At 33.5% G+C, this 18,580-nt stretch overlaps 2 protein-coding genes across 4 annotated transcripts in view; one reads left to right on the forward strand and one right to left on the reverse strand.

Annotated features, from left to right (window-relative positions):
* Window positions 1–18,580, forward strand: part of LOC118181251 (cell adhesion molecule Dscam1-like) — a 1,046,077-nt gene that overhangs the window by 907,145 nt on the left and 120,352 nt on the right. The gene's annotated exons all lie outside the window — the stretch shown is intronic.
* On the reverse strand, window positions 649–1,965 carry LOC146995310 (uncharacterized). Its single transcript, XM_085824494.1, has 6 exons — window positions 1,828–1,965; window positions 1,593–1,748; window positions 1,355–1,503; window positions 1,129–1,219; window positions 884–1,050; window positions 649–729 (listed from the first exon to the last, which is right to left on the reverse strand). Exons 1-5 carry the CDS (start codon window positions 1,963–1,965, stop codon window positions 1,006–1,008), a joined length of 579 nt encoding a protein of 192 aa, XP_085680620.1. The 3' UTR covers window positions 649–729; window positions 884–1,005.

Raw genomic sequence — 18,580 nt, forward strand, 5'->3', positions numbered from 1 at the left:
TGCAAGTAATAGATAAAAAATTACTTTAGGTAATTAAAACAGTACGTAAAAAAGTTTTAAAGTATTATATGATTTATAATCCTAGTTAAATTTTTAAAGATCTTTACCACTGAAATCAGCAATACTTGGTACCAGAAGATCAGGCCGTTTTGATTCAGCATATCTCAAAATTCTTGGGACATAAAAAGATGAAAACTTTTCCAAGAAAGTGTCTGAATTGGGATGCATGCGTAAAAATTCTGCATCAATCTGCAAACACAACATAATTTCCAGTAAGTTTATACAAAAATCAAAAATAGGTTATCTAGTACATATTCATAAAAATGTTGATTTTAAAAACTGAATGCATGTGGTTAATGGTTCAGTTTTTTAAACCAAGCATATCCTGAATGAAAATTATTACAAGAACTTATGTGTTTTAACATAATGCTGAAAAATGATTTTGAACTGAAATTCTTTGAATTGATTATGCTGAAACTTTGATTTTAATTTCCTGGCTCGACACATTTTAAAGATCACCAATATACACTATGCGTATATGTAAATTTAAAGTGCAATTACTAACTGAAAATTAATTAGCTAAATTTCTTACCATATCACCTCTATAATCTTGTAGCCTGGGATATCTCTCTAAAACATCTGTTATGGTCATGCCTGAATCTCTTATTTCAGTTTGTCTGTCAGCCATTGTTTCAGACAATATATCTGAAATCGCCTGTCTATTGGGTTCTATGGGATTTTTAAATTTCATCCACATTATCTATAACAAAAAATTTATATGCACTAATTTTCAAACATTTTCTTTAAGTATAGATGAAATATTTATAACATAGAAATATTTTAAAATGTTATGAATATGAATTTTACGAAAGCTGAAAAAAACCTTTTCTTCTAAATCCTCTTTAGTCAAACGTTCTGTTTCAAGAGATGGTTCTATTCTGCAGATTTTTGAAGTTTTGGCTAATCCTTTTTTTTCTTTGATGGACTTCCTAAGCGTTTTCAGGCCTATTCTATAAAGCTTATTCCTGTGGTCTTATCATAGAAGCTTTCCTGCACATAAATTAATACACATCACATAACTAGATAACATGTTTTAAAGTAATTTTTTGAAAATTAAAGAACACTTACATGCCCATGTGGGAATCTTTTTGATTTTAACAATGGAAATGCATCTACTAATGCCTCTGCAGTACGTTCCTTCCATTCTGAGGATGGGTAGCTAAAAAAAAAATAATTTAATGGAAAATTCTTGAAATTCATATAAAATAAAATATTTTCTTAATTTTCAGAACGTATCTATACCTTCTAGACTTAAATCAATGAAAATATATTCAAGTTCACTAAAAAAACTTACACAGTTCCACATAAGTTTACTAATTTTGAACAGACTATCCTAACTAGCAGCTGCCTGTCTTCAGTCTTGTAGGAACCCCTATCCAAGTTGTCACAGAGCTGTTTGCCTTGTGGGTGACTGCTGACCCACTTTCTGATATCAAAAGAATCCTGAAAAAATTGAGAAAATTGTAATAACCGACTAATAAATCACAACGTGTTCTTTTACATAATTAAAATTAAAAGACAACTTTTATTACCTTGTTTGAAATACACTGGTTATATATTTTGGATATGTCTAAAGACACCTCTTTTCTTTGTATATTCTGTGGAGAAATGGCACTTGCATCTTGACAGACCTTTTCAGTGCATTTTTCATCTGATGGTATTGAAGCAACCGCTTGAACTGATGGGCACTAAAAAGAAAATGACTTTTCAGATAATAATATAAAATTATCCTTCATTGTTATTCCATTATTGAAATTATATTGTTACCCTTATTCTATTCACAATTTGCATAATATGCTTTCTGGGCCCTAATTTTATGTTCATTTCTTTCAAGTCATCTTCTGTGATATCAGGAAACGTCAACCCAATGACGCCTTCTTCTGTAAGAAATATATAGTATAACATTCTTCCTAAATTTTAATGACAACTAAATATCAATCAGTGCAATATAGCGCAGAATGACAGACAAGGTGAAAGAACAGCAAATTCAAAACTATAAGGGGACAAAATTACTTAGAAAAAACAGGAAAGAAATCTTTAAAAAATTATTGAATAACTGTTTCATTTATATAAAATTTTACTAATTCTTATCTTTAAATATTAAAAACTTGAAATTAATTCTGTGTAATAAACAATTTCAATAGATTTAACAGTGGTTATATATGATATTAATTTATTCTCATAAATATTACGATTTATTTACATTACAAAATCACAGATAAATCAAATGATATGTTAAATGGAACTTCAAAATTTTGAGTCATAACTAAATTTTCTTAAGAGCGGAAATTAGATATTTATATGTATATTTAAAAGTATTAAGACAGATTATATTCCCAAAAACGTGTCTAGTAAATTAACAAGGTATTTTTTAATTAATTTGGTTAATTACCAGCATCAATAAATAATTTTTGTTACTTTCGCTGTGCGCTCAATTGATAATAATTATTTTATCGATTCATTATGTCCATTTACAAATTATGACATTAAAAGTACGTATAATGAAAATTATATGTGCTTGTAATGCATTTGATAAGATAAACATTTCTCTTAATATGGTTTCTAGTTTAAGAAGTTCCTACCCTTAGTCTTTAAAGAAATCTATAAACTACCTTTCTTAACTTTAAGTAATAAAAGTTTTAAATGAGCAACCTTAGCTGTTTAAGATTTGTTTCATTAAAAAAAAAAAAAAAAAAAGGGGGGATGAAATTTTTTAAATTTCCAACCAACCTGTTCCCGAGATTTAAACCTCACAGGATTTCACCGAACTACAGTGATTTTACCGCGCGGCCGCTGGTGGGTTCGTGGCTAATCGGGAATAGTTTCAACAGTAATGTTAAGTAGAAAGAAAATTATTAAGCTTATAGGCAGGCAAAAACGCATAATATTTATTGCATATAAATGTATATTAGGAGAAGAAGTATGGCATTAGAATGTGTGTGTGCTTATTGCAAAGCCTCAAGGACTATCTGTGTAAGGGGAAGGATGCCTTCGTGGAGGTCTTTCTAAGGGAAATTGGTTCGTATACATGTTGCACATGGGGAAAACAATGAAAACGCCCATGCAGCTAGTCCCTTCACGTGATTCGAACCCAGGACCAAACTACCAGATTACAGCGACTTTACTGTTCGTCCGCTGGTGGTCAATATTTAGGAGATGTGCATTAATGCTCGGAGAAAAAGCATGATATTAAGCATTTATAAATAAAAATTAGCCTGTGAAACATTATATTTAGCGCATATAAATTTAAATGAACATTAAAAAACATAATATTAAGCATACGTAAGTAAAAATTACATAAGAGTAAATTACATAAAATAAATGTTAGTAACTGAAATCAATTTAGCCTTTCCCCATTTTCTCAAAATTGGCCCCAAAACTGTAACATTAAGAAACTTTTTGGCAACCCATTACCTTAGAAGAACACATTCTTTAATCAGAATTCTAAAATATCTTTGATTGTATCTTAACCGTTGTATTTCATTTCATGCCGAAACAAGAACTCGAGTATGCAGTTTTCTAAATTTTCTTTGCAAACACTTTCAAATCACTTTTAGAAAACATAGTATGGAAATCAGACAAAATAATAATAAATTGAGAAAAAATGACACATGCAAATAAATTTTGAACATCAGTGAAAGAAACCGAGGAGACCATATGAGCTACACCTACACTATCGAGAATAATAATACATTTGCAAAAATATAAGTGTTAGAATGCTGATATGACACAGGTAGCGCTAGTGTTTATACTTTGTAAAAATTCAGATTTGCAACAGTAAGTGAATTTTATTTTTACAAACTATAAGCAGAATTTATAAAAAAAAGAAGTTAAAAATCAATGAAAAACTGCTATAAGCTGAAAACGATATGACTTTAACAGAGAATTCAGTAAAGTATACGGTTTTTATTTCTTGCAATGCTAACAAATAATTTGTGTTATAAAAAATCAAAACTCTATAGTATGGATTTTTTTCCCCCACCGCTGTTCTTCGTACTCGAATTAGGAATGCATGCGAAACTGAATTTGAATAATTAAAGTCGATAGTGTTGTGTAAATTGTTTTAGAAGTGTTTACAAAAAGTACCATCCATATATATAGCTTTTATTGTGTTAACAGTACGTAATAAATAAAACGAAGTTACAGCATTACACTCTTAAAGCAAATTTACCTAAAATAGAGCCAACTAAAACTCCTTTTCATTACATCCTTCAATTTTTACACATAAATCTAAAATATAAGACTATAATTTATGATAAGTAAGATAGTTCTATTAAGAAATAATTGTATATATATTTTAAAACTAAACTTACTTTTGGCAGAGGAGCTGCGTTCATTGTTACGATGTAGACAACTGTCCTCACTTAAAATAGCGCCTCAGCAAAACTGCATGGTCACTCTGCGAGGGTAGGGGCACGACCGGAAGTCGTTCTTCCCCTTAACTCACTCCCTTCTCCAAGATCATTTTGCAAGTGGAAAAATATGTTCTGTTACCAAAACAGTAAACTTGCCTTGTTTAACACGAAACGGAGCGAAAATTGCTGTCACGCTTCAAATCTCACTCTGAGAAATTTAGAGTGTAGGTCCCTTCTCGGGCTTATAAGAATGCCTCTGATCGGGCTTTAACTCAGAATCAGAAAATAAGAAACTAAATTACTAAAATTAACCAAACGAGACATAGTCGAAGCTAGACACAATTATCTAATGTAGTTGACCTTTAAATTAAACTAGCCCGCGAATATCAACAAGCACGTATAATATACGGCCTAGAGTAATAGCTTCAAGAGTGATTTAGCGAGAAGGCAAACCCGCTCCACTAAGGACTCCCAGCACTCTCTATCGAAGTTAGCTGAACCTTCCTTAAATACTTCTTCTAACTCATTTGCATTCAACGCGATCCTAAAACCTCATTCTGGTAGGAAGTTGTAAGTGGAAACAAGAACTGATAGGAAAGTCTGTCAAAATTAAAATAATTATTATAAAATTAAAATAGACCTTACAACGTTGTATCCATTCTATGACTATAATATATAATGCAGGTACGTCAAACACTCCCGTTGACCCTATTAGTTCCATACGTTTTAACCAAGACTCCGCTTTGGTAGAAGGAGAACACCATATTCTTCTATTCCTGCCTCCAGAGTGCTCTTCTGCATTAATTTATTTAACACCAAGACTGGTCTTTTATGACTCATGAAAAGGCATGCACCCTCGTTTTGTCACATAGCAAAAAGTTACAAATTTTATTTAGAAAACAGCTTTTAGCACTAACGAGGCAAGCCCTTTTTCTTAGTTCATGACCTTTCATCAATTATTCGGTTATATGGTTCGCCATTTAGTAGGTATGGAACCTTCGTACTGTCGTTAATGGTCAGATCATTCAGCTCAAATTTATAAATTAGCTCATAATGGAGTTTCGTGGACGAGATGCTAATTTAATCCAGTGGACCCCATTATCAGTGAAAACGTTTAAAAAGTGTCTCTGACATGTTAAAAGATACTGCTATAAAACGTCAGGGTAGCTGTTCTCAGACTTATTTTTCTCCGTTCAGGGAGGCTGCTGTAAGATTTACGAATAACTTGGTGTTGTTTTTGCAAAGCTGTTATTAAGTTATTTCATTTATTACTTCGTAAATTGCCGCTCAGAGGGTATAGTGGTTAGGAAAGCCGACTGCGATACCTAAGGGCCCGGGTTCAAACCCCGGAGAAGGCATGGATATAAATTATCTGCCCCCTCATAGGAGGTAACTGTGGCCTTTTGTTACGTGCCTCCATAATAAAATGACAACCATTTTTGACTTTAGTAATGGCGAAAGCCTAAAAATGGCTAATGGTCACCGAAAAAAAATTTCGGAATTTATATTAAATTAGTGGGATGCAGCCAAATCAAAATTTATAAGTTCTATGTACACCTGAAAAGAAAATATATAAAAACATTAAAATATGAATGAAATCATTTCAGTCTTTTCAAGCAACAACCATTCGTAAATAAGTTTTGTTGCCAAACCAGGAAACAAAAACTTTTTACACTTCGGGTTGAAACGTATACGTATGACGTCGTGATTTAAATTTAATGTAATTATATAACAACTCTTTTTCAATATCAATAAAATATTTAATGTGGCAGTAACATATCGTTTCAGTATATCCTAACCTGAAGCAAAAAATTTGCCAACAGCAGCTATTTATTAATGAAACGGTTTTCGACATATAATGACGATGCATGCAATCGCGCGCTTTCTTCAACGTCAGACTATTACCTTATATAATAATAATATATTTAATGTTTGTCAGTGATTTTTTTATTTCAGATTTTGTAAAAATTACAAATTTTTGATTGACAAACTTCACGATTTGAAAGCGAGCAGTGGCAACCCTCTACGAAATAAAGCACATTTTTATCTCCAGCGCGCGACACTCTTGCCACTCGGAAAAATAGTTGAGAAAATTAGCGGTTTCAGAGTTTTTAATTAATTTCTCGGCTAATTAAGATGGTAGAAGAAGCGAATAGTCGAAAAGGCTTCCCACATATTTTTCGAGCCCGGGGCCAACTCAACTCAACTCGAAACTCAACTCCCAGCCGTTTCGGAGGAGATGTTTCAAGCAAACAAACCGACACGGACAGGTTTCTAATTGTGTAGATTTTATTATTATGTACTGTGCATAATGTTACCAAGTATGAATAGCTTGATAACAACATGGATAACTTGATAATGAACCTTCTATGAAATAATACATTAATGATAATGCTAATAAACTATACTGTAATACAATACTGATAATGCAAACAAACTGTGCTATAGTACAAAAAAGATAATTCTAATCAAGCGATAAAAAAAGAAAAGAAATCTGAAAGCTTTCAGATTTTACTTTACACTCAAACGGGCGGTTTTTTTTTTTTTTTTTTTAAATTTTTTTCAACGTTTTGTGTCTTACCTTTACTTATTAAATATCATATTCTTCGCACTTAAAACATTAAATTCAGTTCAACAGCAGTATCGCAAATAATTTTAAAATGAGCATATTTTTAGAATTTCGGATACAAGGTCTCGCGCGTTGGAGATAAAATTTTTTTTTCGTACAGTGTTGCCATTGCTCGCTTTGAAATTGTTGAGTTTGCTAATCAAAATGCATTCTGAGTAGCACACGTCCCCTTGTGTCTATTTCACGGGTTTTCTCTTCGCATTGTATAATAGTTTCGTTGTGAGAGCTGTTGTGTCAATCATTTCTAAACGATCCAAGTAATAGAGTAGTAAGATATACTTTAGTAATTTTGCGGGGGAGAGGAGTATCATAGGTACTGAAGAAAGAGTTAAGGGTACCTATAATTGTAGAGTCTAATTTAGGAGCATGCGAAATAAAAAAAACTTTCGAATCGTTGATCTGAAGCAGGGGTTCCCAACCAAGAGTATATTCTAGAATATATGTTAGACGGCGGACACCATTTATGTTTTCAAGTTGAATTTATACTTCGGTAGAGTTAATAATACATGCAACAAAAAAGATATCGGTCATATTTCGATTTGTGTTGGTATCTGTGATGAACGCATTTTTTTATTTCATGTAAAATGAGAAAACTTTCACATAGAATTTTATAGAAAACTAAAACATGTTTATTGTGATAGCACAGCAGCAGGCACGCGTTAAACGATCAGTGGGCACCTTGGTTGGAATTCCCTGCTTTAGAGAAAGACGCCTTTCATGAAGAAATTAATAAGCAAAGCAAATATGGGAAATATTAGAAATTCAAATTGCAGTAATAGCCGGCGAGAAAAAGTAATCATGAAACATAGAGCAACCACGGTACTTCATTCGCAAAGCTTTCTTAATCTAACAATATTTTTATTTTTTTATCTTAATTCAGATTCTAAGTTCCTCTTCTTTAGGATCTTTAGGATTTGTTGAATATTAATGAGTGCTTGCATAAAATTTGGTTCAAATATTTTTATTAGCTTTGCACTGTCGTAAACTGTTACAATAAAATATAGCTTTTCGCATATCCTTTAAAGGGGGCAAAATTCAGTCACCATTGCTTGCATTTTGAAAATTTTCTCTACAGTCCAAATTTGCTTTGAATTTTGGTAATGTTAATTAAATTTACGAAAGCTTGTAACTTGCGCTTTAACAGGGTGCACAATTTAAAGTAAAATTGGTCAAATAGGTTAGATTTGGCTAATATAAATTATTATATATTGTTGCGTGCGTACGGGTTCATGATAGATTGAATGCAAACAGAACTGATGATACCTTGATGAAACTTATTTAAAAAAAACTTCACAATTCTGGAACTTTCCACAAAAATATTCGCTCAGCTCTTCACAGCATCAGACAGCACAATCAGTAGTTACACTTCAAACTACTAAGAATGTTAAACAAAACGAGCCGCAAAGCGATTCTGAAGAGCGAAACTCACACCGAGATATATCAATATTCCGTACTATCCTTGAACTAAAGAACAGCTGAGAGCAGATTCTTTTTTTTTTTTTTTTTTTTTTTTTTTCATATAGCTTTCACCTGGCCTCTGAGAAATCGCTAGTGAATTTCATTTCTCGGAATGACTAAAAGCAGATACGGTTAAAGTTACATCTAAAAGCAGGGTACGGTTACAGTTGCCTAACTGAATCAATTATAGATGTTAAATTACAATGCCCAATACAGTTACACAAGAAACGGGCCAAAATGCCGCTGTATGGTAGCCAATTTTGGCGACAGCGATTTTTGTCTAGATTGGTTGACAAAAAATAGTTACCAAAACCATCGCCATCTTGGCGATATCTCGCCAATTTAGTGAAATAGTCATTTAATCAGGGTTAAATAAGCTTCCCCTGCATTCGTTACGTTGCCGGCTAAAACTTCGCTTCTTCAGATTTTCATGTTACATTATACAAAAAAATAGTACCATTTTACATATAATTTTGTTAAAATTATTTACGCAAGTACAAAATTCGTAACGATATTTTTTTTTTTTTTTTGCGAAAACAATTACTAAAATTAATATAGGAATAACTGCGAACTGAGCAGGCGTTTCGTCCAAGAAGTTTAATAAAAGCACTTTGATTTTATGATCAATAAACTTTTACTTGAAACAACGCTTATGAAGAGTTGTAGCCTAATATTAATATTAACATTCAGATTTTAAAGTAATAGAGAAAAAAAAATGTTGCATCTTGTATGAAGATTAATAAACTTGTAAGGATCCTAAGTTTCACTAACGTTTATTTTATTTTAAATCTTTACTATCACTTCTTATTTTCTACTTCCGGCCAGAATTAAAAGCTTTAACTTATTTATGCAAATTTGTCTTGCTAACGCCAAGTACTTAAGCTGTGGCTTTTTGCCAAGCAAGAGAGAGGAAGGAGTTATTAGAAGCAGGCCGCTAGCCATAGTAGTTTTACTCGTTTGCTGGTTGCCTTCAAGGCCAGAGGTTTAATCCTCTTGATAATTTTAAACGTATCGTAGTTTTAGCAGCTCTCTGTACTACATACGGTTTTTTGTTAATTAACGGCCAATCTTAAAGTAGGCACTTGTATGTTAATGCAAAGTTAGTTTAGTTAGAGTTTTAGTTAATATTTTTATATTTTTACGTTCAGACCACAAGTGGTTGGTCTCTGTATTCCGAAGTCCGGAAATCTCTGTAAAGATAGAAAAATAAAGGGTTTCGTATACCCTTCCTGTGTGTATTGTCTACTTCCCAATTTATTGAACATAGCTTGAGTAACCTCCCTGTTCCGAGTCAGGACAGTTCATGTTTCCAAAGCAAGTAAAGAGGAACACAAGTCCTGATAAACTATATGACTAATATTACAATGTATCCATGAATTAAAAAGACTCGGATAAATATACCATAAACAACATAAGAATCTAAAATATATAGCCATTTCAAGTATTGATTAAAGGCAAGTAACAGAGTAAGACATATTTAAAAAATACTAAAATCCATATACGACGAAAAACACTTATCAACCGAACTAACGCTAAAGTCTATTGTACATAATACGCCACTAAACTTTTATTTTTCAAGATCGACTGGTCCGAAGTTAGCATCCTGCGAACGGGCTGGCTGTATGGACGTTTTCATGGCTTTCACCATGCGCAATGTGTATGCGAGCCAGTTTCCTTTAGAAAGTCCTCCTCGAAAGCATCCTGCTCTTTAGGAAGATAGCCCTCTAGTGATTTGCCATAATCTAATAAAGCAAACCAATCAAAACCGATTTCTTTATTACAGGACAGCATGTAAGTGATGCCTTCGTGAAGGACATTTTAAGCGAAACAGGCTCGCATTCCTCTTATCCATACGAAAAACTGCACATTCGAAAGCAGCAAGCCCGTTCATCAATAGCAGACTTGTCATTGTTTATCTTATCTACTAACCCAGTAATGGGCTATAATTTTCACCCAGGCGCGACGTGTAAACGAAATAACTCCATAATTATTTATGGTCATCAGTAATAGAATTATTTATGATCATCAGTAATTGAATTAATTATGATCATCAATAATTGAACTAATTATGATCATCATAATACGAATCATTTGTGATAACAGACAAATGTAATAAATAGCTCTCAAAGAATTGCGGTTAAAACTAAGAAAATGGTTTTGGTTATTTTTATCTGATCTTCGCTCCATTTGCGCTTGTATATCATGAGGATATCTCTAGCTATGTCTAGCCGAGACATTAATTGCAATTTACATATTTATGCGAATTTAGATAGTTCCCCGAAATACACGTAGTAGACTGTCATTTGTCTACTTCTCTATTCGTGAAAACTAAACTTGCCGCTAACTTAAAAAATCTACCTATAAAAATTTGAAAACGCCAGGAAGAAATAATTAGGTGCCAGAGCAATCTGGCGTCCAATATTCATCCTGCCACGCTCTCGAAAATCATTACTAATGACCATCGTTAGTAAAAAAAACTATAATTTATCAAGAAGCTAAGTTTCCTCTAAATATTAGCTTTTCTTGTTTTTCTATTTTCTAGTTTCATGATACAATGAAGCTTTATTTAATTTTATTTTATTTCATTTGAATGACAATTTGGGAAGAAAGTAAAAAGGTTTAATAAATATACTGGAAATTTTTTGGAATAGTTTTGAATGAAGAGAGTCCGTCGCATGTTCTATTGCTCAGATCTCTGCTTGAAACTGCCTTTGTTACAATTTTCATTTTCCTATTGAATCCAGCTTTAAAATATTCCTCGTCAAGCGCTATTTTGAAGTATTCCGGAATGAAAAAGGAACTGCAGATACCATTTCTTATTCTGTATAGCAACAAATTAACTTCTATAATAATTCCTCATCTCTTAATATTGTTACAAAAAGTCCAGCTGCGGTAAGATAGCTTCCCCGCAAGGTGGGTTTAGGGTTGCCAGATTTTGCTCGAAATCGCCCATTTGGCGACAAAATTGGCGACATGCCATAGCCGGATGGAGAACCTTCTGGAACAAATTCTTACCGATTTGGCCCAGAATGTTCTCGAATGCAGGCCAAAATCTATATAAACCCTGCCTATATGCGAAGTAGCAGTCTAGTACCCTGTGAGTCGATCGCCAGTCTATCGAGTTTTATCGTCAGTCTACTGTCGAGTTGGTGCATCGTTGAGGCTACCGTCGAGTGTATCGCGAGTCGTTGCGTGGAGAATCTAGCGAGTACATAGAGTTCCGAGAACGACCGAACCGAGTCGGGAGCTATACTCTAGTGCTTTGGAGTCGGGAGCTATCTTCACCGTTATAGCCTGAAGGCTGTGTTGCTGATTGTTTCAGCATTTTATCGTAGTTTTTCGACGAGTGTAAACGTGTATCTGGAGCTGTCCTGAGTAACGCTGGATAATAAATTGTGTTTTGATACTTCATCAAGTGTCGTCATAAATTACCTCAAATCCACGAACCCGTACAGAACGCAATGAGATAATTTTAAGAATCTTTCCATGTTAAAACTAAGAAAGTGAAGAAGACGTATATTTTCTGAATTCTTATAGTTAATATGTTTGGATGGTACACTTTATTTAAAAAAAATTCTCGCAAAGTTTCTTTCATGTTCCTTAAAACTCCCTTTAATTTAATTAGGCTGTTTTTGATAATAACGAAAGCAAACATATTACTTAGGCTTTTACTTCTGTTTGAAATGTCAACAAAACATTGCCCAAATAGATAGAAGAAGATTAGGAGCTGGTCCAATAACCAAGAGAATTTAAAAGCAGAAAAGGTTTAGCAAATATTTTCTTGCCTTTTGTCTAGTTTAAAATATTTTCAGCGAAATGCATTAAAGGATATAATACATTTGAAATGGAAAATAAAAGGGAGGAAAATACTTAACTTTAAGCGGATAAAGAGCAGAAAACTTGAGCGATTTATTGTGTTTTGAAAAAAGAAGATAACCCTTTCTTTTTATTTGTGTCTTTATGTGCTTATTTATTGCAACAGGCTGTTAATGTTTTAGAATTCAATGTTTGTTTGACTGCTCCAGTTTCAATTTAGATAAATTTGTGTAAGGAGCTTTAGATAATTTAATAAGCATTTAAAAATATTCTATGATTCCAGCAGCAGCAGGTTATTCTCGCATCTTTCTGTTTTTAAAGCTCTTCCTTTTCATTCCCTCTTTCTTGCTACCTATCCATTTGTTTATGCATACTACTACATATATATATATATTATTTCTGTAAATTAACGCAATCATTTTTTATGTTTTCTGCATTATAAATTATATTATTTTCCGTTTATGTGTATTTCTTTCGTCTCTTGCGTTACAAATAATTTCAGATTATTTCGTTTGTATGTTATACCATTTTAAACTTTTTTTTGCAATTATTAGTTAATATAAACGTATATCTGCTTATATATATTGTTGCGCGTACGGTTTCGTAATAGATTGCATGCACACAGAATCGATGATAGCTTGATAAAATTTATTTTACCAAAAGAAACACTTTACAGTTATGGAATTTTCCATAAAATTTCTCTGGCACTCTTTTCAGCATCACAGAGCACAATCACTCAAACTACTGAAATCGTTACACACAACGCAATGCAAAGCGCATCTAAAAGGCGAAGCTCTCACGGATATCTCAGTACTCCGAATTCAGTTCTGAACTAACATCTAAGATCACATGCCTTCTCCGGCAGTATATATTTTTTCAACCAGCCGCCGAAAAATCTCTAGTACCTTCCATTTCTGGAAATTACTGGAAGGCATATACGGTTAAAGTTTCATCTAAGGATGTATACTGTTAAAATTATATGTAGGGATCAATTATAGTATAAATTAGTTATGAAGAGACTGGACCGAAAAATCACCAACTCGTCCCCAAGTTTGGCGAAACCAAAACCATCGCGCCAACTTAGCGAGATATGCATTTACTTAATGGTAAGTGATAAGTGACGGAGGACGTAGGCACTGTCCCTTTACCTTAATGATTAATCAGTACGGCACCACGTCCACCATTATCCAGAGCAGCCGATATACTTACCCCCTGTAATCTTATTTTTTCCGACAAAGCTTCGTCTCTTTCAAGTATTTCATATTACATTACACAATAAATGGCCCACCAGCGGCCGAGCGTTGGTGGTCCATTCACTATATTATAAATGAATCGTCGATATTGTAAATGAAAAATCGTTTCTTCTTGTTTCCATATACGCACATTCGAGATATCTCTGAACACTGGTAGTTCGGTCCAAGGTTCGAATCCCGCTAACTAGCTGGCTGCATTGGACTTTTCGTGGCTTTTCCTGTGTGTAACTTATTAATATGAGCCAATTTACCTTAGAAAGCCTTCCAGGAAGCCATCCCCTCCTTCCGTACAGTATCTTAGGAGGGAACACGTAAATAATAATATAATTATACAAAAAAACACTACAATTTTACATATAATTTCACCAAAATTATTTACATATCTATAAATTTTGTAACAATATGTAAAGCTTACTTTTTTATTCCAAGAAAATATACGAAATAAAAAATACAGCTCCATTCTGAAATTTTAGAAACAAGACTAAGATTTTGTATTTGCAGAGATATCTAATACTTAAATGTACATGCTTTCTCAACTTAGTTCAACTTCTTTTAAATACGAAGTACGTGTAATGGCGAAAAATGCGCACATTCTGACGTGTTTTGAATTACAGCTCTAAACACTTGGGAAGCGTTATACTTCGACCTTTCTTTTTCCGAATTGATATAATGAGTTTTAATTAATAGTTGAAGGCAGAACCAGTAATAAATATGTACCTAAAATTATTGTTAGTACTAAGTCATATGGCATTCAAAAGATATTTAATGTATCAATTAATGTACATAATATATTTTATTATGTGGATAAGGAAACGCGGAACAAAACTTCGAAAAGCCAAAAACGACTGGGATACAACACATTTAACGAAACATTTCGAGTACAGAAGGCTCTGAAACATGGAAACTGTTAGGTTAGAGATTTTAATTCGGGGTGACTAATATAAATGTCGATATTGTAAATGAAAAATCGTTTCATCTTGTTTCCATATAGGCACATTCAAGATATTATGCGCAATTCGAGATATCTCGCAATTCAAACAGGAGTAGGCTTAGACCGTTAGAATTTTGTGTATGGCATTGATATAACATGTAGTTATGCACCACCCTCTTTGGCTCCAATCAGCAGCACCAAACTTATGTAAATATATATATTGGGTCAGTCCATAAATTCGTCCGCATTTTTTGGTAAATATTTAAATAATATAAAAAAACACAATTTAACATTTTAATCAATTATATATTTTCCTCCATTATCTACAATGTCTCGCCATCTTACCGGCAGCTTCTTCATGCCATTGCTGTAGAAAAACTGGTTTTGATGGGGGGAAAAAAAAAAAAAAAAAAAAAAAAATTAAAGTTCATTGTAAAAATCCTGTTTAGAATTAAATTTTTTTCCCAGTAAAAAGAATTCTAATTCCCGAAATAAGTGAAAATTACTTGGGGCAATATTTGGGGAGTAAGCAGGATGCGGCAAAAGCTCCCAATTAAATTCATTCATTTTTTGCAGCGTTGTTCGAGCCGTATGCGGTCTAGCGTTATCATGATGAAACAACACTTTTCCTGATATTCACCAATCGTGGGCGTTTTTTGATCAATTCTGAGTTTAGACGGCGAAGGTGTTCACTATAAACTTCTGAATTAATTGTTTGATTTGGTTCTAACAGTTCAAAACGTCCTGAACGGGGTTCATCACCAATGCTGCTTTTTCCAATTTAAATTTTTTAAAACATTTCTGGGCAGTCCTTACACTAATAGTGTGTTCATCATGTATACTGTTAATTTTTATCGCTGCAAACCTAGCAGATTCACCACACGAAAATAAAAAATGTAGCACAGCACGTTTGTATTGATTATCTGTATTCATCTTTTAACTGTCAAGCTGGTTGTGGATTTTTTAAATTTCCATCGGATCATTCCACTATGACGCAATTTCCAATCACCTACGCAGCAGTATTTTCGGCCATGCGTAGAACGTGAATCGTTTTTTGATCTTCCGCCAAAAGTACAATGTTATATACATATGTACTCTGTTACCCGCTTAGGCAAGCTCAATTTTTTAAATTATCATAAAATGGTAAATTGTACATATTTTGCTTTTTAAAAGTAAAATATGTACAATTGACCGGTAAAAATATGTACAAATTCCGGTAAAAATATGTTAAAAGTAAAATATGTACAAATTCGATATGTACAATCGAATGAGGACCGGTATTTGGCAGTTACTGCCAAAAGAAACAGGCGCAGCACAGCCTCAGACCTGTCTCGTCAGCTCTCTTCAGCCACTGGTACGACAATTTTAAGGCAGACAGTGTATCAAGGACTGGTATTCCTCTTTACTTGCTTTGGAAATATTAACTCTCCTGATTCGGAACAGGGAGCTTACTGAAGCTATGTTCAATAAATTGTGAAGTAGACAATACACACAGGAAGGGTATACGAAACCCTTTATTTTTCTCTCTTTACAATGATTTCCGGAACTTCGGAATACAGAGACCAACCACTTGTGGTCTGAACGTAAGAATATAAAAATATTAACTAAAACTCTAACTAAACTAACTTTGGATTAATAAACAAGTGCCTAACTCCAAGATTGGCCGTTAATTAACAAAAAGCCGTATGTAGTACAAAGAGCTGCTAAAACTACGATACGTTTAAAATTATCACGAGGATTAAACCTCTGGCCTTGAAGGCAACCAGCAACCGAGTAAAACTACTATGGCAAGCGGCCTGCTTCTAATAACTCCTTCCTCTCTCTTGCTTGGCAAAAAGCCACAACTTAAGTACTTGGCGTTAGCAAGACAAATTTGCATAAATAAGTTAAAACTTTTAATTCTGGCCGGAAGTAGAAAATAAGAAGTGATAGTAAAGATTTAAAATAAAATAAACGTTAGTAAAACTTAGGATCCTTACACATGTACAGACGCTTAGGGCAGATTGGTCTATATGCTCGTAGACCTGTCGGATGCGTTCCACTTACTGAACTCACTGTCGCCTGCGGTTAGCCTGGAGTAGAGAGTATGCATTGTGGACACCGCAACAGTGGGCTTGTGTGATGTTTTCCGACGAGTTCAGGTTTAGCTTGCAGTCTGATTCTCGCCGGACGTTCATATGGAGAGGTCCAGGTACCCGTTACCACCAAGAAAACATCATTGAACGACACCGTTACGGTGGTGCAGGAGTGCTCGTTTGGGGTGGAATTATTCTGGGTTCCAGAACTGATCTGCATGTTCAAATTGGAACCATGACAAGCCAAATCTATCGCGACGTCATTCTGGAACAATATGTACGTTTGTTTCGGAGCGCCATGGGCGCACAATTTCTGTTTATGGATGACAACGCTCGTCCTCACCGTGCAAACATCGTAAGCGAATGCCTTGAATCGGAGGATATAATCCGTATGGACTGGCCAGCATTCTCACCGGATTTGAATCCAGTAAAGCACGTGTGGGACATGCTTGGCCGATGAATTGCAGCTCGTCATCCTCCTCCTACATGTCTACCGTAACTTTTGAGAGCATTGCTTTTTGAGTGGTGTAATATCCCCCCAAGATTAGATCGATAATTTGATACTCGGCATGCCTAGGCGTTGTACGGACTGTATTGCATCGTCTGGGAGACAAATGTATTAAGAATCATACCAATCATGTAATATTGGTTTTTTGTAAATACATTTTTTTTTGTTTTTTTTTTTTTTTTGTAATTTTCTCCAGGGAGAAAAAATTGCTAATTTTTTTAATAATATCCAAACATATAGCATCTTTTTTTGCTCTTTACCTTTTGTTTAATAGATAAGCTTTACAAATATGTCAAATTTGTTTTACTTCTAACTTTTCCTATGCCTGATTTTGCATTATCCTTCATTTATGGACATGAGTGTATTTATATTTTAAACACTTAGTAGAGCAGTCAGTTGATACACCGACTTCAGTGCCTTTTTTTCATTGATTTTCTTGAAGAACTTCCATCTTCGTTTTCAAGCAGTGACAAGAAGTTTAAAAGTGTTGATTTGCTCCTTTTACACTACGTTTCCCTCTTAATTTTTTTCTTAAATTCTAAAAGCGATTCGGATAGTCGGAGTTCGGATAACTAAACTTTGTGCACAGAAACCTAAACTTTGTGCACAGAAAAATCGGTCTTCCTCCCTGCTGGTCGAATTGCTTGCTTTCGCATAAAAAGTACATTTTTTTTCCCCAACTATATTTGTTGTTTTGTGTTTTTCTGTATTTCGCAGATTTTAATTGAGATGTTTTGAATTTTTATGTATTTTTGCCTTGCCGCGAAGTGAGAACTGAATTAATCGAATGAGAAATATATCTCCAATGAAATTCAGGGGGGAATACGTTTAAACGAAATGCATCGAAAAGTATGTATGATTTAATGGGCCGTACAAGAAAATCATATGACGTCCATATCAGGTATTTTCTATCGAAAGAAGATTTCTATCTATTTCGGCTGTTTTGCCGTTATAAATTAAACTAAGATAATATTCAATAAAATCAAAATTTAAACCGCAACAACTATATAAATAACTTTCATGATGTAAATGCTCACTTCCTTCCTGCAGCTTTGTACCGACAATATTCAAAGACCAAAAATACTCAAAATCTCAAAGATTTTTTTGCCTCATCAAAGAAATCAGTTCATAAACACTAATGCAATTTCTTTCCGTTTCGATTTTTCAGAATTTTTTTAAATTTAATCAAATAAAAAAAACATTTTAACTGGAAAAAGGATTAAAACTGCATGGTGAAAAAAGAAAAATTTCGATTATTTAATTATTCTCATCTTCAACAGTCTTCGAAGAAGCAGCGGTTGATAGTTGTATAGTAATTCTGAAAAAAAACTTTAAAGGTTCTAAAAACAGTTAAGGTGTCGGAAAAATAAAGAAAGCGTAAATAAAAAGATGATGAAGTTATGATACAGATGGCGAAATTTTGAGGCAAATGAGAAAAAAAGCACTTTTTTTCCGATGTGTTTATTCAGCAATTTTTGAGATTAAAAAGATAAAA

The sequence above is a fragment of the Stegodyphus dumicola genome, chromosome 9 (genome assembly GCF_044657685.1).
Source record: "Stegodyphus dumicola isolate Sdum_Otavi_A_Nest chromosome 9, ASM4465768v1".
NCBI lineage: Eukaryota > Metazoa > Arthropoda > Arachnida > Araneae > Eresidae > Stegodyphus > Stegodyphus dumicola.

Bases quoted from the DNA above. Each gene is read 5' to 3' on its own strand.
- LOC146995310 (XM_085824494.1), bottom strand. From the start codon at position 1,965: ATGTTATACTATATATTTCTTACAGAAGAAGGCGTCATTGGGTTGACG. The intron at 1,749-1,827 runs GTAACAATATAA...TTTTCTTTTTAG, and splicing joins AAATTGTGAATAGAATAAGG to TGCCCATCAGTTCAAGCGGT. The intron at 1,220-1,354 runs GTAAGTTTTTTT...TTTTTTTTTTAG, and splicing joins GTAAACTTATGTGGAACTGT to CTACCCATCCTCAGAATGGA.